The sequence below is a fragment of the Garra rufa genome, chromosome 12 (genome assembly GCF_049309525.1).
Source record: "Garra rufa chromosome 12, GarRuf1.0, whole genome shotgun sequence".
Classification (NCBI taxonomy): domain Eukaryota; kingdom Metazoa; phylum Chordata; class Actinopteri; order Cypriniformes; family Cyprinidae; genus Garra; species Garra rufa.
The window spans coordinates 4531105-4557084 of record NC_133372.1 but is presented as its reverse complement, the minus strand read 5'-3'; the positions used below and the strand labels follow the sequence as shown (position 1 = coordinate 4557084).

At 32.2% G+C, this 25980-nt stretch overlaps 1 protein-coding gene across 4 annotated transcripts in view; it reads right to left on the bottom strand.

The window, feature by feature from the left end:
- st3gal3a (ST3 beta-galactoside alpha-2,3-sialyltransferase 3a) overlaps positions 1-25980 on the bottom strand; it is a 55036-nt gene that overhangs the window by 1951 nt on the left and 27105 nt on the right. For all 4 annotated transcript variants that reach the window (XM_073851420.1, XM_073851419.1, XM_073851422.1 and 1 more), the window contains 6 exons: positions 25436-25530; positions 19814-19877; positions 18112-18207; positions 17687-17873; positions 6910-7056; positions 2346-2492 (listed from right to left, as the gene is read on the bottom strand). In XM_073851420.1, coding sequence (XP_073707521.1) covers positions 2346-2492; positions 6910-7056; positions 17687-17873; positions 18112-18207; positions 19814-19877; positions 25436-25530 — 736 coding nt within the window. The remainder of the gene's footprint in view (positions 1-2345; positions 2493-6909; positions 7057-17686; positions 17874-18111; positions 18208-19813; positions 19878-25435; positions 25531-25980) is intronic.

Sequence of the window (25980 nt, the reverse complement as noted above, 5' to 3'; positions counted from 1 at the left end):
CTGCAGTGGTTTGTCAACAAATGTACATATTCATGTTTATTAATTAAACTGAGCCCCAAAAATATGAGATATAGGTAAAAAAGTACATATATTTTAACAATATTTTGTGACACTAATATAACTTGTGAATAATTGTACTAAAATATATTTGACATCTAATGATACTCCAAAGTGGTTCAAAGTAACCCAAATATGTTTTGATGGTTTTATCTCTTAAAAATACTTATAAAAAATCTGTAATGAATAAATAAAATAAAAAAATGAAATGTCTTTCAGGTAAAAATATTTTTGTCTGTCTTTCAGGTAAAAATATGTAGGTAAAAAAGCTACGTATATTTAACACTATTTTGTGACACTAATACAACTTATGGATAATTTTACTAAATATTTCTGACACCTAATGATACCCCATACACACCTGGGTCCAAAGTAACTCGAATATTTTTTAATGGTTTTCTCTCTTAAATTTTTTTTTAAAAATCTAAAAACGAATAAATAAATACACAAATGAATAATTTAATAAAATAAAATAAAAAATATGGGTATTTCGTCTTCATTTCATGCGCTTACTAAAACTTTTTATATGTATATGTATATGAATTTTTTTCTTTTGGGTCAAAATGGACCTGAATGCATTGCAAAATAATTTAACAGCACTTAACTGACTAGAGCTGAATAATGAAACTACTGTCTTTTTAAAGCTGCTTTACAGCAGAATCTTATTTTAAATCTTAAGTTTGCATTATCGATTCTGTTATTTCTCCATTTAATACTGTATGTATAAAGCAAATCTGATTTGTATGCAGCAGCACTATAGAAATAAAGGTGATTTGATATTTATCAATATAATAATTTCTAGATAGCTAACATAGCTTTGTTAAACTAGCAAATCTGACTTTATAGCCTTGAACTATAACCTACTAATCAATCAGTTTTGCTTCATCATTGTCCAGCAAAAGTGTTTATCAATTTACATTTTACCTGTATAATTTGTAGACACAAGAAGAAGAAGAAGAAGAAGAAGAAAAAAGAAAAAAAACTGAACTACTGGCCCGACTAGACCATCAGAAATGAATCCTAATTGTTGAGCCCTGGTTAGTATCTTGTAGTATCTGACTGCTTCATTTTATTAGCAGCTTGGCAAAGCTACAGTATCAAAGTAGTTTCCTCAACACTGAATAGAAAACACGCACACAGCTCAGACTGCCATTGCTGCCTCATTACTCTGACCTCTCAGGTTTCTACATGTTTCTGGAACAGAGAGCAGCACAAGGTAATGTGACACATTTGTGGACGTGACTCAACGGACAGGATATTCCCAAAGACCGACCAGCGAGCGGACATTACTGATGTACTTCAGACACATTTACATTCACATTCTACTCATCTTATATACCAAAACTTAGGACATTTCTGTTAACTATGATAAGACAGAGGTCAGAAATTAATCAGGTTTCAGAGCAAAAAAGCCCCTGAAAATGACAAAAAAGCTCCTGATATTTAAAACATGAGGAGAACTTTTAATATCCATGGAGGCTTTTAACTGCACAAAAGGTTATTTAGAATGGAAAAAAGGCTAAGAAAAAATCTTTCTTTCTTCAGTCACAAAGAAATGATGTTTTTTGAGGAAAACATTTCAGGATTTCTCTCCGTATAGTGGACTTCAATGGTGCCCCCAAGTTTGAACTTCCAAAATGTAATGTAAATGCAGCTTCAAAGGGCTCTAAACGACCTCAGCCAAGGAAGTTAAAAAAAAAAGAAAAAAGTACAGTATTGGAGAAAGTTACTTTTAAAAGTAATGCAATACAACAATGAGTTACTCCCTTAAAAAAGGGAGTTTACACAGAGCTAGACAAGACGAGCATTTGAGGTTAAAAAGTATAACATTGTTAGTATTTTTAGAAAATAACCAATCGTTTCACTAGATAAGACCCTTCTTCATTGGCTGGGATCATTTAGATTCCTTTGAAGCTGCATTTAAACTGCTTTTGGAAGTTCAAACTCGGGTGCACCATAGAAGTCCACTATATGGAGAAAAATCCTGAAATGTTTTCCTGAAAAAACAATTTCTTTGCGACTGAAGAAAGAAAGACATGAACATCTTGGATGACAAGGGGGTGAGTAAATTATCTGTACATTTTTGTTCTGGAAGTGAACTACTCCTTTAAGGACTGTTCAATAAAATGTCCTTTGGAGAACCAAAAATGGTTCATGCATTTATGTTAAAACCGCTTTTTAATTCTAAGAATGTAATATCTAATAATGGTGTTCAATGGTAAATTTTTTTCCTTGATTTTTTTCCCCAAGGGCCAACAATTGCTTTTTAATTAGTGTTGTGCCATTACCTCTTTGATTGCAGACATCATGAGTTTCTCATAGTAGTGCAGAGGTGCATGAGGGGTGTTCATGTCGTATCCGAATCCAGCCACTGCCACCTCATCACAGTTATGGAGGGCCATTGTGATTGCAACAGTCCCCAATGTAGGAATATTCTGGAAAAAAACAAAACACTTTTAGTATTGCATGTGGATAAGTGTTCAGTGACAGTTAATAAAATGTCCAACAGTCATACTTGAGTACGTAGGTAAAGATATCTTCATAGAAAAAGACTTAAGTTTAAGAAAATTCAAATATAAAAAACAGCTGAGATGAAGTAAGTGAATTAATGAATGTCTGAGTCTGATTTAACAAAAAAAAAAAAAAAATTTCACCTGAATCAATATTTGGTTTTCTGAACCATTTAGAAGACAATCTGCAGTAATAACCAGAAATGAAAGAGTTATACAAATAAAATAATTTATAAATCTGTAAATGATCTGTGACTGATTCACTGCAACTGTATAATTTCTGGTTATTACTGAAAATGGTCTTTTAAGAAAATGTTTAATGGAAAAACAATATATTTGTATTGTTTAAAAATACTAAAAATAAACAAAAATGTGCTTAAAATAAAATATGTACTTTTATAATACATACACAAACAAAGATTTATATAAATATATTTAAACCTGTGACCTGTTGCATTGGCCTGCTTAGACTAGTCTTAAAGTCGTAAACTAGTCTTGAATTAGTGAGTGTCTGAATGATTCAGAGAATTCATTTGAATCAAGATTTTGATGTCTAGGACATTTAAAAGAAAAAGGAAAGGAAAGTAATAACCACAAATTATATTACATAAGTATAAAAAAAAAAAAAAAAAAAAAACGAATCTGTAAATGATTTGTGATTCATTTACAAATCTGATTTACAGATTCATAAAGGAAGCATTCAGACAAATAAATTTTTTTTTTCAAACATTTTTTTAACGGTTCACTGAAAATCATTGACTCAAAACAATGATTTATTTACAAATCATTCACATCTATGACTAACAGTCAAACCAAAATTTATTCAGACACCTTCAATATCTCTGGATACACCAAAATTAAAATTCTTGGCTGAAGCCAAGCATGTTTAATGTACAAATAAAAGCAGCCTTGCTGAGCAAAGGAGAATGTTATAATAAATGTATTAATAGAGCTGTTGTAATGATGGTTATCATTATTTTTGTTAATTTTTAATTTTATTTTACAAACCAATAATAAAATTATAATAAAATTACAATACTAACGTTTATACCAAGCGACAACCCCCCGCTCTCTCTATTGAAACCAACACGGAAGTGGCTTAAACTGCAATTCATCGACTGGCCGCTAGAGACTGGCTGCAAAAGGGAGTCAATCCCATAGAGGCCCCATGTTACAATGCATAACTTCACAGCAGAAAAAAATATGTTTACAGCCTGGTACAAAAAGTGTTTTTGGTCTATATAGCTAATTTCGCCCTTCATGTCAACAGTGAGGAGGGAGAAGTTTAAGTTATATTAAGCCTTAAAGTTCCGCATAATTAAGGGCGTGGCCACTTGAGTGGTTTCAGCAACCAGCTCCACCCACGTCCCGCCTCTTTGCCCATTTTCGATTATTCGGGAGTGACGTGTGATGACGCGTTTCCAAGATGGCAACGGCCCAATCCCGCGTACTATGAGCTTCAAAATTGCTCTTTAGAAACCTACAGGTGACGTCACGGACACTACGTCCATATTTTTTACAGTCTATGGTTTATACAGTACTACTTCCAAAAAGTACAGCAGATTTATGAATGATTCTCATTACGCTGTTTTAGTGCAGATTTTCCTCACGCTTTGGACTTTGAACCCTGGCTAATGTGTGCAGAGCTGACTGAATAAATACAATTTAAGCATGTATTAGACAACATAATGTTCTGTAGTTTATTTACTAATGGTTTAATGTGATTTCAGTCATCATACAGTAACCAGCAACAACCAGCCCTTTCTCTTCTCATGGAAGACATGCGATGTGATACTAAACAGTCTCTTGCTGTCAGTGCTTGTAATGATTTTTGTGTCTTTCTCGGACAGTTTTAAATGCTTCCACACTGCTTACATGTTTGCTGCATTAGCGCACGCCTCTATTTGATCACGTCACATCATTGTTCGGTATAATTTATTCAGCCTTTTTGCTTATTTGGCCGAACACTGAAAGAGCTTTTTTTTCTATTTTTGGCCAAATAATTTCGGTTGCGGAACATCCGGCACGTCCCTACGCTATACTTTATAAAATTGTAATAAAATATGACAAGAACTCAAAAGTTAAACTGTGTCAGAACAAATTTCAAAGAAAAAATTGATAATGTCAGATAACTTTGATAGAAAGGTATGTAACAAAACATGGTCAGTTCAAAATGTCAAATCAAATTTTTGTTCCCAATATTTTTTTAAATTTTACTGGTAGTCCACTGTATGTATGAATAATTTTGGGGTATAATATGTCACAGTTTAGTTTATTTTGCTATCCTCACTTACATAAATTAACTATAGTGTCCTGCAACAACTATTATATCTGGTGTCTGAATAAATTTTGGTTTGACTGTATGTAGTTTGTATTTACAACTATATTGTTTGCACAAAAGTAATGTTACAAAGTACTCAACTGCAAAATGTCTGAATTTTGGAACACACACACACACACACACACAAAATAATTGTACTCATGTAGTCATTTTCTATTAGTAATAAAACAATCAAGCGTTTAATTCATTACTCTATGGCTTTATTTATACTACACTGTTTGGTTAAATGAATAGAGATTAAATTTATAAAGCAAACACTGAACCACCATGGATGGACTGGACTCTCAGGGTAGTTGAGTGCACTGCTCACACGCTTTAGTACAAGATAATGCACCGTGTGACTGACTTTATCAGAGACACAGACAGAGCGGGACGTGTGTGTGTGTATCAGCAGAGAGGGATCATCCAGTCACCACCTGATCCACTGAGGCTGGAGGGACGCGTCTCAATGTGAAAGTCTTATCGCCACAGAGAGACACTCTCCTGACTAATCCGGCCCCAGACACTCCGCCTGCATGCTGATAACACAGAAAACGCATCACAGCTCGAGACCCTCGAACCGCGTCTCCATAACAGCAGAGCGCAAACAGACTCTGGATCAGGTGGAGATGTGACGGTCCAACACTTCATTTCAACATCATCTCAGGGGACTCAACAATAGAGATGTTCCGCTGAGCAAGGGCCAGTGTGAGTGTGTTTTAGGTGATTTTGGTTCATTTTGATCATGTACATTAATTTTTTTAAATATTTATTGTCAATCATCAAAAAGTAACAATTTGACTATCATAGATGAGGTTTTGTTGAAATTGAGTCAGTAGTCCAACAATATAAATAGATTATATCATACAGTACATTTAAACAAAAATATTAATAAAGACACCAAATATAGATTTTGACATTTTTTAACTAGTGGGTGCAGGACACTATAATTCATTTATGTAAGTGAGGATAGCAAAATAAATTTTGGTCCAAAAACTTGATTTGACACTTTGACCTGACCGTGTTTTTATTACATACTTTTCTATCAAAGTTACCTGAAATTATCAAGATGAATTTGTTCTGACACAGTTTAACTCTTGAGTTCTTGTCATATTTTATTACCATTTTCTAAACAATAGTGAATAAACTGTGATAATGTGAGAAATGTTAAAGGTGTCTGAATATTTTTTGGTTTGAATATAATATAATATAATATAATATAATATAATATAATATAATATAATATAATATAATATAATATAATATAATATAATATAATATATGTATTGCATGTCATCATTTTCAATAAAATGGTCACAAATGCTTTATAAAATGTTTAAAATATTTTCTGAAAATCATGACATTTATATACACAAATCTAAAAAAAAACTATTATTTATATAAATAAACTTCATCAAATTAAACTTCATTATTATATATATAAACTTATAATAAACTTAATTAAACCACCACTCCCTGACTCTATCCTAAAACAACTATTACTTTTTAACCAGAATAAACCGTGACTGCTTTGAGTTGTCTTAAAACAAAATATGTAATTTTTCTAAGACGTCATTACATTTTTTATAAATAAACAAAATGTTGTATGTAATTGTGTGTGTATATTTTCAGCACATTTTTTTTTAATTTTTAAATAAATTTTTTACTTTTATTTTGGATATGGTTAATTGCAATTAATCGACTTAACAGCACCAATGCAAATATGTTTTTCATAAAATATGTTGTTAAAAGCTGATTTGAAGTAATAACCAGATAGCAAATGGTTACAGCAAATCTGACTTGTAAAAGAATTACAGATCATTTAGAGATTTATAAATAAAAGATGGAGTGGGCTAATTTTAATAGGAAAACTTAAATTTCCTATTGTCTAACTAATATCTAAGACTTAGGCTGTGTTTATGCAACAGGGTTTTCTCCCCAAAAGAGCAGATTTTTTTTAAATTTTATTACAGTATGTTTTGTATTGTCCGCTTTATTATTTATTCAGTGTTTGCTCCTCACCCCTCTTCCCATGAGGCCATTGTTGTGCGGAAGGCCGATGAATTTGAAGGCCGCTTCCTGGATGAAATACGGGTTCAGGATCCGTATATCTTCAGGCTCTCTGGGAACGACACGTGCCACAGATTTCCAGAAACCCTCCATACTCCGCTAAAAGACATCAAGAGTGAAACAGAAAACATTTGAATTAATACAAGAAACAAATGAAAAGAATGAACCTGCGTGACTTTGCCAACGGTCTATACCAGCTTTCCTTTTCAAACACTCCTGCTCTGTGAATACACTATTATAGAAAGGCCTAAAGTGAAGCTGACACAGAACAGTCACTCGCGGCTGCTGAATAACGCTCTCAGCTGAGTAAATACACCGCTTGCTTTGATATTCAGAATAAAAAGGGAGACGCTAGTAAAGCGCCGGAGCCAAGAGCGTGCCCGAACACAGAGCTCTCGCTCTCCTTGTGGGATGCCCGCTTCACCTGCAGCCTGTATGAAGGATCTTTCGGACACACCTGGGAGAGTGTGACTGTTAGAAGCCGTAACTCCACTTGACATTCTGGGGCAACGACTCCGGTGGGATTTCATCAAACGGCATCCCGAGTCACGGTACTACAAATAAACATGCCACGTAATTACGTCCTGCCCATGTTTTCTTTTCAAGGGAGGGACAGGCTTTACAGAGGGTCGCACAGCTACACAAAAACAACAAGTGCTTTGACCCAGGGAGCCTTATTTGTGGTTTTCTGGTGTAACACAAAGCATATGTGATACAAGGTGTAATACAAACCACGTGTGTCACGGCATCACACGATCACAACTATCAGTCAACATCGGCCTCGTTTAACTCCTCCCCTACAATGAACCAATCAACTGTCTTAAAGGGGTCATCGAATGCCCATTTTCCACAAGTTAACATGATTCTTTAGGGTCTTAATGAAAAGTCTATAATATACTTTGGTTAAAAATTCTCAATAGTAGTGTAATAAAACACCCTTTTACCTTGTCAAAATCAGCTCTGCAAAAAAAATCAACTCATTTTATTGCATGGTCCCTTTAAATGCAAATGAGCTCTGCTCACCCCGCCCCTCTCTGATGTGGGATTATGAGCTGTAATGTTTATTTTAGCCGTGTTTAGCCGCAAAACTTGCCAACAAGCACATTATTAAGAAAGGCCGTTTGCAAAGATGCATAAAAAAAAACCTTATACTCGTTTCTGCTGTGGGTGAAGCTGACTACAGTAACCATTTAAAAAAGTTGTTGTCAGCAATTCATACTGCACTTTTAAGCTTTTATTTTGACGTAAATAGAAGTAGAACGCTAGCTTCAGTGAAAACAGGCTTACAAAAATACCTCTCCTTACAAATCTAGTGAAATGCTGTAATAATCTGCCACGAAAATAAAGCATAACTGGTGGCCGTTCGGTTCTCAAATGCGCGCTAAACTCACAGAACATGCAATAAACAAGTTCACTACATTTACTGTGAACTGAGCTGTTCTGAGGCGCGGAAAACACCGGATCACAAGCTGATCGTCTGAACGAAGTACACGCTTAACTTTGAAACGCGCAGCGAAAACAAACGTATTGTTCTATATTTTGCTTTCGGTTTTAGTTTGTTTGACAGATACTGTGCCAAAGCATAACAGCCAAAAACACAACTTCAAAGACATTTTATGTTAGAATAAGAAGTTTAAATATATTTTCAAAACTAAACTTTTTGCCCAGAAGACCTATTGTTTCATATCGTCATGTGACCACGATAACATCGAGAAAATTTTACTATCGCGATACAATGCAATTGATAATACCGTTACATTCTTGATTGCGAATGTTGAAAACAGTTCATATGTCATAATCATTTGATGAATAGAACAGCATTTATTGGAAAATTAAATCTTTTGCAACTTTATAAATGCCTTTACACTCTTAAAAATAAAGGTGCTTTAAAAAGTTCTTCACAGCGATGCCACAGAAGAACCATTTTTGGTTCCACAAAGAACCATTTAGTCAAAGGATCTTTAAAGAACCATCTCTGTCTTACCCTTTTATAATCTGAAGAACCTTTTGCCACAAAGAACCTTTTGTGAAACAAAAAGGTTCTTCAGGTGTTAAAGGTTCTTTATGGAACCATTTAGACAAAAAGGATTCTTCTATGGCATCGTGAAGCACCTTTATTTTTAAAAGTGTACTGTCACTTCTGAGAACTTTAATGTGTCCTTGCTGAATGAAAGTATTAATTTCTTTTTTAAAAATCTTATGCATGCATAAATTGCTTAAGTCTTAAAAAAACCCATCATCATTATACTTGAGGGCTGGCCAGCATTACTAAGCATGCAAAAAAGCAGGTGCATGTAAAACCTGAGATATTTTGAGCGAGCACTGAAGCAGAGCTGAATCGATCTGTTGTTCGGCACTGGACTCATAGGGCGAGAGTCATAAACACACAGGTGGAAAATGTGACGTGGCTCGGGCTGAGAGAGATGAACACAATACCCTGCAGCGTGGAGAGGGGACATTTCAAAGCCCCATGAAAAACAAGAAGCGCAAACAAAGCCACAAAGGCAAGGAAGACCCTGTATCAATCACCCTGTGGCAGGATCCACCTCCTACATCACACAAGGCCTTTGTGCACCGAGTTTCTCTGATACCTGTCACCGAGCTGCTTGAAACAGACCTGCAGAAGAGCTGACTAATGATTACGAACTCTGAACTCTGGCTGATGAATGTCCGCTGATAGTGCGTCCAAATGGCTCATTGTGCTGTATTACAGACACGGTCACTCAACACGGCCGTAGCAACAAGAGGAAAACTAATCTGACCACACTGCTGAATGCACAGCGCTACGGCAAAACAAGCTGTATTTTGGTTGAAATGAGAGCTAGCGGTTTAAAATTAAACTTATGAGATGAAATATAAATATTAAAATATATATATCTTAAAATAATGAATAATTTAAAAATGTGATTTAAATGTAAGAAAAAAGTTTTGTTAAATTACTTCCAGAAATATTTTTCCCAATTATTTGAGTCTAAAAAAATAATTATTTATTTGAGTTTTAAAGGATGAGCATTTAAGCACATCAAAAGACACTTACATAGGAACCAGATCAAAACATAAAGCTATTTAAAGAAATAAACCAGCACAATGTTTCAATATTAAAATAAATAAATAATCAAACTAATGAATTAATTAATTATAATATTATTCCCAATTTATTCAGTTATGTACTAGAAGTACAGATTAATTTTGGACTCTTTTAAATCTTAAATAAGGGTTACATGTACAGTTTATCATTATATAAATAAATGCAAAAATTTATATTTAATCTGCAATGAAGACTGATTAACTACATAAATAAATACACTACCAGTCAAAAGTTAAGATTTTAATGTTTTTTAAGAAGACTTTTCTGCTCACCAAGCCTGTATTTATTTAATCCAACATACATCAAAAACGGTAAAATTCTGAAATATTTTTTCTATTTAAAATAACTGTCTTCTATATGAATATATTTTAAAATATAATTTATTCCTATGATTTCAAAGCTGAATTTTTCGCATGATTACTCCATTCATAGGATCCTTCAGAAATCATTCTAATATTCTGATTTGCTGCTCCAAAAACATGTATTATTATTATTATTATTATTATTATTATTATTATTATTATTATTATTGAGTAGATTTTTGTCAGGTTTATTTGATGCATAGAAAGTTCAGAAGAACAACATTTATCTGTATTAGAAATCTTTTGTAACATTATAATGTTTTTTATCATAATTTATGATCAATTTAAAGCATCCTTGCTAAATAAAAGGTGTTCATTTTAATATTTTTTTTTTAAATAAATTATACCAAATCCAAACTTTTGAATGGTATAGTATATAATGTTACAAAAGCAAATATTTAAATGTCAAATAATAACTGGTTATAAGAATGAATTAATAAATAATGAATTTATTAACCATATCTTTTACTGTCTTTTCATTGCCGGAGAAATCAAACAACCCTTTGTCAACAAGCATTTTTGTCACCTGCAAAATAAACGCTCGTCTTGAAGCTCATGGTCTTGCTTTGTCTTGAAAATATTATATGTTGGTCATCTTTAAAACTTCAAAACTTCAAATTACATTTGACTTCTGGAAACCTTCTGTTGCAAACACATGAATCTCTAAATAAATTGGAAAAGTCTTTGAAATTGAATCAACGAACCAGTCACTGATTGAACTCTTAGTGATTCACAAACTGAGTGATTCACATCCGACTTTCTCTAATGGGCACATGCTCTGTTATCCGCACGCTCACATGCTTTCTCTGACGGGTAATCCCCGAACCCCTCAGTTTTTAACTCCAAACTTCCCTTCCTTTGGTTAAAAGAGTTCCTGACACATTTTTGTGGGATGATGTTAGGCTGTAACCTGTGGGCGTGGAGTGGGCCCTGTGTTTCCCTGCGCTGGAAGCCATTACGGCTCATTCACTACAATGGCCGCTCTCAGCGGCTCTGACACTCTGGAGGTGCGAGTCGCAGACTTTATCACAGAATCCATCAGTTTCCAAGAGGCTGACACACACTGTGGCATTCATAAACCACTGTGGTTTTCTGCAGCCATCTGTGGAGCGGTAGGGGCCGCTGACCCTGACATTGACCCCCAGCCCTCTGTCTCCTCATGTCTGAGTCACCAGACTCTGAGGACACTTGACCCTCATAAACACCATTGTATTGCAGTGTGTAAGCCAAATATGTCATACAAAGCATCTAATGATTCATAGACTTGAGCTCTGTTCCGAACCCCAGAAAGCTGCCTACCTAGACAGCATGTTTAGTATCAAAGGCACGGTCTGGATGAGAACACTGACAGAATATATGAGCTCACCAGAGTCTTCAGAAAAGAAGGTTCCACTAAATAGTTTTCAAATTGAGTACACTCTTAAAAACAAAGGCTCCAAAGGGGTGTTTTTGTGGTGATGCCATAGAAGAACCATTTTTGGTTCCCTAAAGACCCTTTCACTGAACAGTACTTAAAAGAACCATTTTGAAGAACTTTTTCAAAAAAATCTACAGAACCTTTTTCCGCTATAAAGAATCTTTTCTGCATTTGAATGGATGTTTAAGGTTCTTCACAGAACCGTTGATGCCAATAAAGAACCTTTATTTTTAAGAGTGTATGTTGGATCAAACATTTAGAGCCACATTGTATCTATTTTTCTCTAAATCATTACAGCAAAGCTTCTTGAATACTCTCAAATTTGAGTGACATCACATCATTCCAGTCAAACTGAATCTTATTTTTGAAATTGAATCTTTTTAAATATTTGTTTTAATATTCTTCTGAAATGTTGTTTAAAATGTTTCTCTTCTCAAATTTTATCAGATAATCTCTTCTTCTTAAACATTCTTAAATTATCTCAAACTTTCTTTTCAAATTCAGTCATTTTCTAAAATTTCTGTAATTTTTGCCAAAAAGTTTTTGCAGCGTTCCTTCGCAAGAAACATCAGATCTTAATTTAAGAACAGTTAAGAAGAACAGATTACAGAATTTGTTTTCTTAAATCTGAGTCAATTCAATTAAATTCAATCATTTTCTTAATCTTTGTGTGAAATGTTCTTCTTTTTCTCTTCATGAGTAAAATCAAATCTCTTCTTCTTAAATCAAATCTTCTCAAAATATCTGTAATCTCTTCTTCTTAAATGATCTCAAACCACCTTAAATTACCTCAAATTTGAGCCACATCAAATCATCTTAGTCAAATTTCATCTCACCTCTTCAAATAGTCATTTTTTAAATCCGGTGAAATGTTCTTGCAATGTTCCTTCTCTTCTTGAGTATAACCAAATCTCAAATTTTCTGTAAGCTCTTCTTCTTAAATGATCTCAAACCACCTTAATTACCTCAAATTTGAGTCACATCAATTTTTTAATTCTCCCTGTTCTTCTTAAATGTTCTCAAAGTATCTCAAAATTTCATCAGATTATCTAAGCCATATTAAATATGTTCTCAAATACAATCTTTACTCCTCTATTTTTTTTTATATTGTAAAAATTTTCTTTCAATGTTCCTTCTCTTCTCTTCTCTTCTCTTCTCTTCTCTTCTCTTCTCTTCTCTTCTCTTCTCTTCTCTTCTCTTCTCTTCTCTTCTCTTCTCTTCTGCAATTAGTCATCCAAAGCAGCTCGTCGTGACTCATTGCACCAACAGTGGAAACAACAGCAGCTAGTTTATTGACCCCTTGTCCACCTGCTCATGTTTACTTTTCTGTATGGCAGTGTTTGAAGCCGATTTCAAAGCAGAGACAAAAGCAAAAGGACAGCGACGACCCGTCCCCAGCTAGGACAGCTGACACGACCAAAACCTCCTTCGGCTGGCCTAACATCTCACATATGGTGGCATTAGTCTAAACAGACCGCGTTAAGACTACCGATGATTTAGCTGTTTTGACGCATCATTTACGACAAGATATCTTGGCCGCTCTTTTGCTTTCAGAAGACATAGCTGCCATTTAATTCCAAATCAACAGAGATTCTAGTAATGAGAGTATTTCTGAGTCAAAGAATCACAAGCGAAGACTACGGCCAATAAACACACTCGACGGAAAAACATCTACTTCATCTCTGGCCTCCCAATTATCCTCATCAGTATTCCTGTCTGAATGTTTTGAACGGAAGAATATTTACAAGACAGTCTGCACACTTCAAAACCCTCACCGAATTAAAACGTTCCGCTTAATTTCACGTGTAAATTAGAGCCGTGATTGTAGCATGCAGTAGGACGTGAATGAATGTTTCACATGGACGGGTCAGTGACGGATAATGCTCTCAAAGTGGAAGAGACGTTTAAACTGAAAACAATTATCTGAAGAATTTATTTCGCTGCTCTTTGCTGCAAAGTTTTTCGGTTTGAGTCTGTTTATCATTACGCAAAATTACACAAAAATTCAACTTAAATTGGTTCATTTATTGTTGAGTTTGTTCAGTAAATCACTGTTTTGGCAGTAAATGGTAATGGATCTATTTAAAACGCACACTATGGCACGAAACTGAAAATAAAGGTTTTTTCCCTACAGAGTAAGCTGTATTTTAAGAGAGGGAAACATAAAACCTTTTTAAGGCTTTTCAAAGCAAATTAAGGAACCTACTAAAATACACTAGTCATGTTTTCCACTAAATACTCAAAAACTGAACATGGTAAACATCCAACAAAATATCATAGTTACTGTAGTACATTCATGTATTACAATGGCATCTAAAGCAGCATTTACCATGTAAAAATAGCCATTGAAACACTTTTTAATGCATTGGTTCACTGTCCTGCTTAAACGTTTGTTTTTTTTAATAAATAGATACTTTTATTAAGCAAGGATGCATTAAATTTATTAAAAGCGAAAGTAAAGATATTTATAATGTTACAAAAGATTTTTATTTCAAATAAATTGTTCTTTAACATTTTTTATTCATCAAAGAACCAAGAAAAAAACATGTTTCCATAAAAATATGGAAAAATATTTTCAACATTGATAATATGAAATGTTTAAGTCATGAAATAAGGATCCTAAAGTATAAGCAAACTGTAGAATCTTTATTCATGACTTACATTTTTTAAAAATTTAAATTCTATTTTTTATGACCTGCAAAAACAGGTATGTCCCAGACTCAAGAGATTCATTTCTCTTTCTCGTCCTCTCCGACTCTACAATTCCCTCTTAGTCCTAATGGCTTTTCGGCTGGCGGTGGGAATTCTAATGGTAGGATATAGAAGGCAGAAGGCATGCTATCTGTGTTTTTAGAAAGAGAAAGATTCAGTCAAGCTGCTGCCCATGGGAAATGGTGCTGTATAGAGTATTTCTAAAGACTCACCAACAAATCTCAGCCACTAACCTTATCAGGATACAGTCAGAGACTAAACCGATCTCCCACAACCTGTGTGTGGCCTTGTGTGGTTTGCTTTGCATAAATCTCTACAATGAGGCTGACTTTAAAAGCCATTTTCTTTAAGTAGTCCAAAAAGACATGTGTGCAATTCAATTTTGAATCAGGAAAATCTGTCTCAGTCTATGTATACTGGCCTGCAAAAAAAAAAAAAAACAGTATTATAATATAAATAATAATAATAATAATAATAATAATAATAATAACAATAATAAAAAAATAAATCTAAACAAAAATATTAATAATAATATAAAAACAAAAATAAAATTAAGTTAAATAAACAATAAAATAAATGTAAAAAAATACATTAAAAATAATAAACATGAAAACAAATAAAAATTAAAATAGAAATAGAAAATATATATAAATAAAAAACAAATAAAAAATAAGGAATAATAAAATAAAATTAAAAAATATATATAAAAATAAAATAATATAAATAAAACAAATTAAAAATAATAAACATGAAAACAAATAAAAATTAAAATAGAAAATATATATAAATAAAAAACAAATTAAAAATAAGGAATAATAAAATAAAATTAAAATATATATATAAAAATAAAATAATATAAATAAAACAAATTAAAAATAATACAATTAAAAAATAAATACAAATTTAATTTTAAACAAAATTAAAAATAAATACAATTAAGTAAAATAAGAAATAATAAAATACATAAATAATGAAATAAAATTTAAAAATAAAATAAAAACAAATAAAGGAAAATAAAACAAATAAAAAAATAATATTTTAAAATAAAATAACAATTAAAAAAATAAATAAAAAATAATAAAATAAATAAATAAAATACATTAAATAAAAAAATAATAATATAAAATAAAAAAATAAAATAAATAAAAAATAAAATAAAAAAATAAAACAAAACAAATAATAAAATAATAACTTTTATTATGAGTCACTGAAAAAAATCTCCAGTGCTTAAGGCGTGGCAACAGAAATATTACAAGTAACCCCTCACGACCAGTTACACACCGGTGACTTTTATTAGAGCGCTGTGACCTGGGGATCCAAATAATGCGGAAATGCCCTTGAGCTTGAGTGAACTAGAGTCAGCTTTCATCATGGGAGAAGGTCCTCTAGAACAGAACAGAGGCCAGATGTGTGCGCCATTTTCATTAGCATTCTGAAGATAACACAGAGAAAGAGCTGCTTGACTAAACCCAAACCCAGGAGATAAGGTGGCCATTCTCCAGCCCAGACCACACAATTAAGCACATCACTGAGTTCCTGTCAGTCACCTGAGGAAACGCTACACTGGCTGACTCACAAAGACACCGGCCTCACACACAGCTGCGTATCAAAGACAAAGGCCACATCCGTCTCGAGGACAACCTCTGGCCTACATTTCATAAACTGAACTTCAGAAGTGGTCAGCTTTAGACACAGATATTTGACTCAGCACCGTCTTGAAAATGCCACGCTCACTTGACAACTTTGTTAGTGCAAATTCTGTTGATTTGCCACCAAGATAATATTATCTAGCTTTTTAAAATAGATCAAAACTGCGGAAATGACGGTATAATCTTGAAAGCATCAGTAAAAATGCTGAAACCTGCTCTGCTTAGTATGCAATTGTTTTGCAACAAAAGTGTTTTTGTAACAAAAGAATTCTATGAACAAATAAATGAATAAAATAAATAACATTAATTATTTCTAAAATCAAAAGTTAAAAAAATAGCTTATTTTTGCTTTTTTTTTTTGGGTGGAACTAGTGAAAATCTTGGTGGGGCAAGTAAAAAACAACTTAAATTAAATAAAACCCTTATTTGGCCCTAGGCATTCATATTTATTATTATTGTTCAGAGCATACACTATGCTGCCCCCTACTGGTAAATGTGTTTATTAGATAATTCTCAATTTAAATCCTCTTTTTAATTATTTTATGCCAAGTATACTAAGTATAATAACATTTTTACTGACATATAGCTCGAAACCTACTGATATAAAAATTGTAATTGAACTTCATTTTGGAGTACTACTTGTAAACAATGCACATTTCTTAATATTAAGGCTAAAATATGTTTTAATGTCACTATTGATGAGGACTTTAAATGCAAAATTTTTAAAGTGTATAAAATATATTTGCAATAGTTCCACTTTAGCACAATCAAATATACTTAAGTATATCTTTAGTTGGACTTCCGCACAATTAAAGTGCAATAAGTACATAATTAGTTGTTCCCAAAAGTAGTAAAAGTACAATTTCAGGGTATTTTTATTAAGTACATAATATGTAAATGTATTTGTAGTATACTTAGCATGAAATAAATGTATTTTAAATACATTTTAGTATATGTATTTCTCACTAGGCTTTTTTGCATTTTCTATGCTGATTTTAAAGAAATCAAATTAGCCACAAAATGTAATAATAAAGAAAAAATCACTGCAAAAAAAGCTTTTCTTACTTAGATTTTTTTGTCGTTTCCAGCCAAAATATCTTAAAATTCTTGAATTAAGAAGGATTTTTTAGACAAGTAAAAATTATTTTCTTGTTTTCAGAAAAAAAAAGAAGTCAAAATTAAGTGAGTTTTTGCTTAGAACAAGCAAAATAATCTACCAATGGGGTAAGCAAAAAAAATCTTATTTCAAACAGAAAACAAGATTATTTTTCTTACCCTGTTTGCAGATTCTTTTGCTTGTTTCAAGCAAAAACGCATTTAATTTTGACTTGCTTTTTTGAAAAACAAGACAATATTTTTTACTTGTCTAGAAAATCCTTCTTGATTTAAGAATTTTTAGATATTTTGGCTGGAAACAAGACAAAAAAATCTAAGTAAGAAAAGCTTTTTTTGTAGTGTTTTTTTTTGTAGTGTAGTATAGTCAGATTTTTGACCGCCTTACCAGCTTTTCCTTGAACACCATGTAACGCAGCCATTTGAAGTCCATGGGTTTAAAGGCAGATAAGACGAAAAGCGAGCTCTTCTCGTAGCGGTCAGGTTTCTGGATGGCTCCTTCGGGGTAGGTGATGCGCATGGTGGTCTTCGAGCCGACGTCCTTCTCGAACCCGGCGACTGGAGCCTCGTTCAGTCTAAACCCAGAGGACAGATCAACATGAAATCCAAACGGTGTCCATTTACTTTCTGTGATTAATGTACAAGATTACTGTCTGTGTTCATATTTATAATCATTCATCAAATCTAATAACTTCCTCCCATTCTGAAACAACAACTGATTTGTGTTAACATGCCAAATATCAAGTCGAGAATTAGGAGAGAAAAAAAATTCAAGCAAAAATAAATAAAATATTTAATTTTTTAATAACTTACCGTACAACAACCTCATACTGATCGATTTGGGAGCCCAGGGACTTGTTGAAGAGAATGCCTCCGTTGCCAACAATAATACACCTCTTACAAATTATACTATAGGAGAAAAATACAAAACATGATTATGAAACTGCTCAGTTGTATAGCATGTTTAGAGACTGAAAATAAACTGTTTTATTATATAAGATATTTATTCCTTGAAAACTCTGTTAATGCAAATTCTGCTGATTTGTCACTAAAATAATAAATTCTAGCCTTCTAAAACAGATCAAAACTCCAAAAATGACTGTATAAACGTGAAAGCATCAGTAAAAATGCGCTGAAACCTGCAAAAAATAACAATAATGCTCTGATTTGAATGCAATTGTTTTGCAGCAAAAGTGTTTGATATTTATGGTTACATTTTAGCTATATTGCCAGTATGTTTTTTTGTTTTGTTTTGTTTTTTGGTAATAAAATAATTCTATGAACAAATAAAAGAACATTACTTATTTCTGAAATTAAAAATAAATTTTTTTTTTGGTGGGAATCTTAGTGGGGCAAGTAAAAACAACTTAGGCCAACAAAAAAATTTTAAAATTCAATATTTTATTGAGCCCAGGGACTTGAACAGAATGCATCCGTTGCCAATAGAAATACAAAACATGATTATAAAAACTGCTTAGTTAATATAATAAACAGTTTAATAATAAACAGTTTAAATATAGAAGATATTTATTCCTTGAAAACTCTAATAATACAATTTCTGCTGAATTGTCAACCAAGATAATAAATTCTAGCTTTCTATCAAAACTCCAAAAATGACTGTATAAACTTAAAAGCATAAGTAAAAATGTTCTGAAACTTGCAACAAAAAAACAAAAAAACAAAAAAAAACAATAATGCTCTGTTTTGTATGCAACTGTTTTGCAGTAAAAGTGTTTGATATTTATAGCCAGTTTGTTTTTTGTTTTGTTTTGTTTTTTGGTAATAATAGAATTCTATGAACAAATAAAATGCAAATAAAATAAAATTACTTTTTTAAAAAAATTAAAAATGATCAAAAATACAAAAATTACAACCATCAATGGATTTTAAAAGTGTTACTTTTTTTAACATATATCATCGAATTTCTATATTAGTGCTACTAGTATTTATATGAACTTTTAATTTAGTTGATTTAGTTCATTTTAATTCAATTATGTCTACTCATTCTATGACCACATTCAACAAAACTGAATATATGTAAATTCATATATTAATACTAGACACCTTAAAAATAATGTGTACCAAAAATCTTTGTCATATCTTTATGTTAACATACTTTACTAGCCTTTCGTTTTGGAGCTTTGATGCAGCCATCATCTTCTCAAGTTGCAAGCAGGAATTAAACTGCTCTGGTCATGTCACATTTGCACTATCCATGTGAAACTGCACATATTTAATTGAGACCCTTTATTTTTCCATATTTGCAGGGAGTGCACTAAAACATCAGTCAGTAAGGTTTTTAGACCTTTATTTATAAAAAAAAAAATTATTAAAAAAAAAAACTTTTTTACTGTCACTATTGTGACGGGTGGGACTTAAATAAACTTTTTACAAATTATACTACAGGAGAAAAATACAAAACATAATTATAGAAACTGATCAGTTGTATAGCAAGTTTAGAGATTGAAAATAAACAATTTTTAATATAAAAGATGTTTAGTGGATAGTTAATTACCTGTCCAGTTCTGAACCCAGTGAGTATCTCTTTGTAGCTTGTAGAATATGATCGATGATTTTTTCTGTGGACAGAGAAAACTATTATTTACTTATTTAGAGAGATAAACTACATAAAAACACACCAGAGTCTCAGAGGTCTGAACAAAACAGCTTTTTTTTTTATTCCCCCAACAGAAACAAAGTCAGTTGTGACAGTTAGCAAAAGGTTACTCAGTTCATGCTGTGATGAGCTGTTTCCAAACTACAGCACTCTAAGGGCGTCCTCTAAAATGACTGAAATTACTCATACTGTGAATCAATATTAGTCATACTGCCAGCTCGTTTTCTCGTGACTACTCTTAGCATATTATGCTAACGCAGCATCCGAACAGCTGAAAAAAGTAGTGTATCTGTCTATTTTTACAGTATAAATATCTATAAATGATTATAAAAACAAATAAACAAATTAGCAGTAACACAAATCCTCTGCAGCAAATGGGTGCCGTCAGAATGAGAGTCCAAACAGCTGATTAAAAAAAGAAGTGTATTGGTCTAATTTTACAGTACAAATATCTATAAATGCTTATAAAAACAAATAAACAAATTAACAGTAACACAAATCCTCTGCAGTGAATGGGTGCCGTCAGAATGAGACTCCAAACAGCTGATAAAAAAAGTAGTGTATTCATCTAATTTTACAGTATAAATATCTATAAATGATTATAAAAACAAATAAACAAATTAGCAGTAACACAAATCCTCTGCAGCAAATGGGTGCCGTCAGAATGAGAGTCCAAACAGCTGATTAAAAAAAGAAGTGTATTGGTCTAATTTTACAGTACAAATATCTATAAATGCTTATAAAAACAAGTAAACAAATTAACAGTAACACAAATCCTCTACAGTGAATGGGTGCCGTCAGAATGCAAGTTCAAACAGCTAATAAAAACATCACAATAATCCACACTCCAGTCCATTAATTAACATATCGTGAAGCGAAAAGCTACAAGTTTGTAAGAAACAAATCCATCATTAAGATGTTTTTAACTTCAAATATGAGTCCTCTATCTATAATATTATTTTCTCTAGTGGAAAAAGTCATTTCGCCTGAATCAGGAGAGAAATATGCACAAATCAAACACTATTCACATGGGAAAATAGTAAAAAAAAAAAGGTTGTATTTGTTTCTTATAAGCACGCAGCTTTTGGCTTCACAAGACATTAACTGATAGACTGGAGTTTTGTGGATTACTCATCAAGACTCATGAAAAAATGGATCATGGTTTCCACAAAATTATTAACACTGATAATAATTAATTCATTATTAATTAATTAAGTCATGTGACACTGAAAACTGGAGTAATGATGATGAAAATTCAGCTTTGCATCACAGGAATTAATTACATTTCAAAAATATATACAAATAGAAAATAGTTATTTTAAACTGCAATATTTCACAATATAAAAGTTGATCAAACAAACAGCCTTGGTGAGTTTAAAACTGATTTCAAAATTATAGTAATCTTAATTTTAAAATCTTGTAAATCTTTAAAAAAAAAGTATATAATGAATAAAAATAAAAAAGTAATTGCGACTTTTTATCTCACAATTCAATTTTTTTCCCCAGCAATTTCGAGTTTACATCTCACGACTCAGTTGCGAGTTTAAAAGAAACTTCAGAAACTTTTTTTCTCAGAACTGCATCATATAAACTCGCAATTGAGTCCTCTATCTATAATATTATTTTCTCTAGTGGAAAAAGTCATCTTGCCTGAATGAGGAGAGAAATATGCACAGATCAAACACTATTCACAAGGGGAAAAAAACGAATTTGTTCCTTACAAGCATGCAGCTTTTGGCTTCACAAGACATTACCTAATAGACTGGAGTTTTGTGGATTACTCATGGATTGTTGTGATGTTTTTAAACTTCCCATTCATAAAAGAATCATGAAAAAATGTATCATGGTTTCCACAAAATTATTAAGCAGCAAAAACTGTTTAACACTGATAATAATTAATTAATTATTAATTAATTATCGTGCATTTTAGAATGATTTCTGAAAGATCATGTGACACTAAAAACTGCTGAATGCTGAAAATTCAGCTTTGCATCACAAGAATAAATTACATTTTAAAAATATATCCAAAAAAAAAAAAAAAGAGTTCTTTTAAACTGCAATATTTCACAATATAAAAGTTTTTTTTTTAATCTTTTTTTTTGGATCAAACAAACAGCCTTGGTGAGTTTAAAACTGATTTCAAAACTATTGTAATCACCTTAATTCAAAAATCTTTTAAAAAAAGTATCTACTGAATAAAAAATAAAAAAGGTAATTGCGACTTTATCTCAATTCAGATTTCGCAAATTTTTTTTCTTAGTACTGTCACATAAACTTGACTTTTTTCTCAGAACTGCGAGTTATAAAATCAAATTCGTTACAATTCTGACTTTTTTCAGATTATTGTGATGTTTTTATCAGCTGTTTGGACTCTCATTCTGACGGCACCCATTCACTGCAGAGGTTGCATTGGTGAGCAAGTGATAGAATGTTACATCTCTTCAAATCTGTTCTGATGAACAAACAAACCCATTAACATTTTGGAAGTCCTGAGGGTAAGTAAATTCTCAGCAAAGTTTAATTTTTGGGTGGAGGACATTTCTAAAGCAGCCCAGTCACATTCTGCCAACAATGCTGTAGCCTCCTGGGAAAGAACCTACATCACAATTTCAAACATGCTCAAGAATGAGGAAAAACCCTAAGTTTAGAACACCCTTTTTATCTTATGCACAATCCACCGTGCTATTTTGAGCAAAACCAAGCCTTTCCACTAGAGGAAAAAAGCTCTTTATGCTAAAGATAATAGAACAGGATTTTATTTGTCAAGTCCACAACAAAACCAGTGATCTTTTGGTCCATTTTAGAGTCTGCCTGCCAAACAACGTAATCCAGATCACTTGGAAAAGTAATAGCACACATTTCCTCAACATGCCACACTATTTAAGGCATCATTCATGTCTGCAGTGCAAAAGTTTAATCCGCAGGGTTAGTGGCCTGTTCAAAAGCATGAGCAGCATTTTAAGTGCGTTTTCATCTCGACATCACATTAGACAGCCGTAATTCCCACACAGACATGTAATTCATGCACAAGTGTTTCTGCTGAATGTCTCGGCATGAGAAACATCAGCAGGACGGATGCAGAGATGCCGACAGCTCTGCTCTTAATGTCCCAGGCCATCTGCCAAAGCAGCTAAACGGAGTCAGAGGAAAACTCATCACTTAACATGCACATTTGTGATTTAATCAGGCTGGAAGGTAATTACAGCCAAAACCTCCAGGGCAGACATGAATGAAGGTGAAAAGGAGAAATGCCTCATGGTTTTAGTTTAAACGTCTGTAAGCACACTAAATGAAAGAACTACTTTGAAAACCTGATTGAATGGATAGCACAGGAAAATGGCTTCCATCTTACCTGCATGAGCCCTCGGTTAAAGACTGGTTAAATAGACATTAGTTTAACATTTACGAACCGTCTACCTATTATTTATTTTTTTTCGAATTTGTAAGTCATGTGTAAACATTAATCTATTGGAAAATACTTGCATTTTCTTTTTTGGGCTACATGAATTCATCTTAAGCTGTCAGTCAAATGTTTAGAATAATTATCATTTTTTTATGTTTTAGAAAAAAAGTATCTTATGCTCTCACTGTTGAAACCATGATACATTACTATCAAACGTTTGAAAAGAGAAAGAAATTAACAATTTTTTTTTTCGGCAAGGATGCATTAAATTGATTCAAAGTGTGAGTAAAGATATTTATAATGTTATAAACGTTTTCTGCTTAACATGAATACTGTTTTTAAACTTTCTATTCATAAAAGAAACATGAAAAAATGTTTCATGGTTTCCACAAAAATATTAAGCAGCAAAACACTGATAATAATAATAACCTTTATTAATAATTGTGGATCAAATCAGCATATTAGAATGATTGAATGACACTAAAAACTAGAGTAACGATGCTGAAAATTCAGCTTTGCATCACAGGAATAAAATTACATTTTAAAAACCTTTTAAACAAACAAACACCACCTTGGTGAGTTTATGACTGCTTTTAAAATTCTTTTAATTATCTTAATTTTAAAATCTTAATTATTCCAAATCTATGACCAGTAGTGTATATGGAAGCCCATTTCTGCCACTGAATAAAAAAACGTAACTGTGACTTTATCTAACAACTTTACAAGTTTACATCACGAAATTCTTTTTTACTCAGAATTGCATCATATAAACTCACAATTTTGACTTTATTCTCAGAAATGTGAGATATAAACATACAATTGCAAGTTATAGTCAGAATTGCTAGATATAAAGTCAGAATTGTGGGATATATTCTGACTTTTTTCTCAGAATTGCAAGTTTATAACTCACAATTGCGAGTTTATATCACAATTGTGACGTAATTTCTCAAAATTGCGGGTTCATATCACACAATTTTGACTTTATTTTTCAGAATTGCAAGTTTATATCTCGCAATTGTGAGTTTATTTCACACAATTCTGACGTAATTTCTCAAAATTGCGAGTTTATATCTTGGAATTCTGACTTTATAACTGACAACTGTGAGTTTATATCACAATTGTGACTTTATTTTTTAAAATTGCGAGTTCATAATCACACAATTTTGACTTTATTTCTCAGAATTGCAAGTTTATATCTCACAATTTTGAGTTTATTTCACACAATTCTGACGTCATTTCTCAAAATTGCGAGTTTATATCATGCAACTCTGACTTTATAACTCACAATTGCGAGTTTACATCACAATTGTGACTAATTTTTTTAAATTGTAAGTTTATATCACACAATTCTGACTTCATTCACAAAATTGCAAGTTTATATCTCAAAATTCTGAGAAAAAAAAAAGTCAGAATTGTAAAATAACAAGTTGCAATAACCTTGCGGAAACAGGCCATAATGCATAAAAAAATAAATAAAAATAAGCAAATAAAATTAATGTTAAACATAGTGTTAAACATTAAAAAAAGGCTACTTTTGAAAAGTTGTCGAATTAGAAAGATGCTTTTCGCCTTGATGAAGCACAACATAATTTCATATAATCATAGTTATCTGGAAATGCACAATATTTGTCGGAAAATATTTGTGAGGAGAAGAATTGTAAAAACAAATGTTTAACAATCACTGCCATTCCTGTTCATTCCTATTCCCGCGGTAGATTTCTCAGCGGACCTCTGACTGAACAACAGATTGCGATTCCCTTTGTGATTTTTACAGCCGTTGTGTGAGAAAAACACAGGCGTGTTTGAAATTACAAAGCACATCTTGTGAAACACTAATTTACTTGATCTCCTCAGGGAGAACTAGGCCCGTCTGAATCAAGTGTTTCAGTTATGATTGTTCTTTTGTTTACACAGGATACAATGTTAACATGTTTAATTGGATCATCTGTTAATGAAAGCCAACGGTGCTGACAATGGAAAAAAATGGAAAACACCTCCAACTCAAGAGGTACTTTTACCAGAACAATTTTCTAAGCATAGAGGTGTATAAACTTTGAAATACGAACTCGATCGTATTATTATCCAACTATATAATATTCAAAGAAGGAAAGAAATACCTTGTGTTCTTACTCCAAACGGAGGCAGGTAACTGCTGATTTTTGATAGCCGCTTGAAATTTGGATCGAGGAACATGGGGGCTGGTTTTGTAAACCTAAAACAATAAATAAAAGACAAAGAGAGAAAACACGAGTTAAAACAAGCACGCTAATCACTCCAAAGCCTCCATGAGAAAAGGGGTGCGATACTTCGATAACCGGTGGTAAGGATTATATGGTTCGCATTACCCATAATCCAGTGTGTTTATCAGTTCATAAGAGATGAGCACTGGAATGTCTAAACAAGTCCAGCCTAAACCTGACCTTTCCTCAAAACAAGCAGAGAGACTTGCTTTGGGAAAAGCACTTTGCTACACGATAGTAATTATTTAAGGGGGTAACATCTTTTTAAATATATAATTTATTTAAAAAAAAAAAAAATGGTACAAAAACTATAGATGCATTTAAACTTTTTCCATCAAAAAACCTCATCCGAAATTCTATTTTTAGTTTCTTTGCTGTAGTAGAATCTAAATTAGTGCATGGAAACCATTACTTCAACAGTC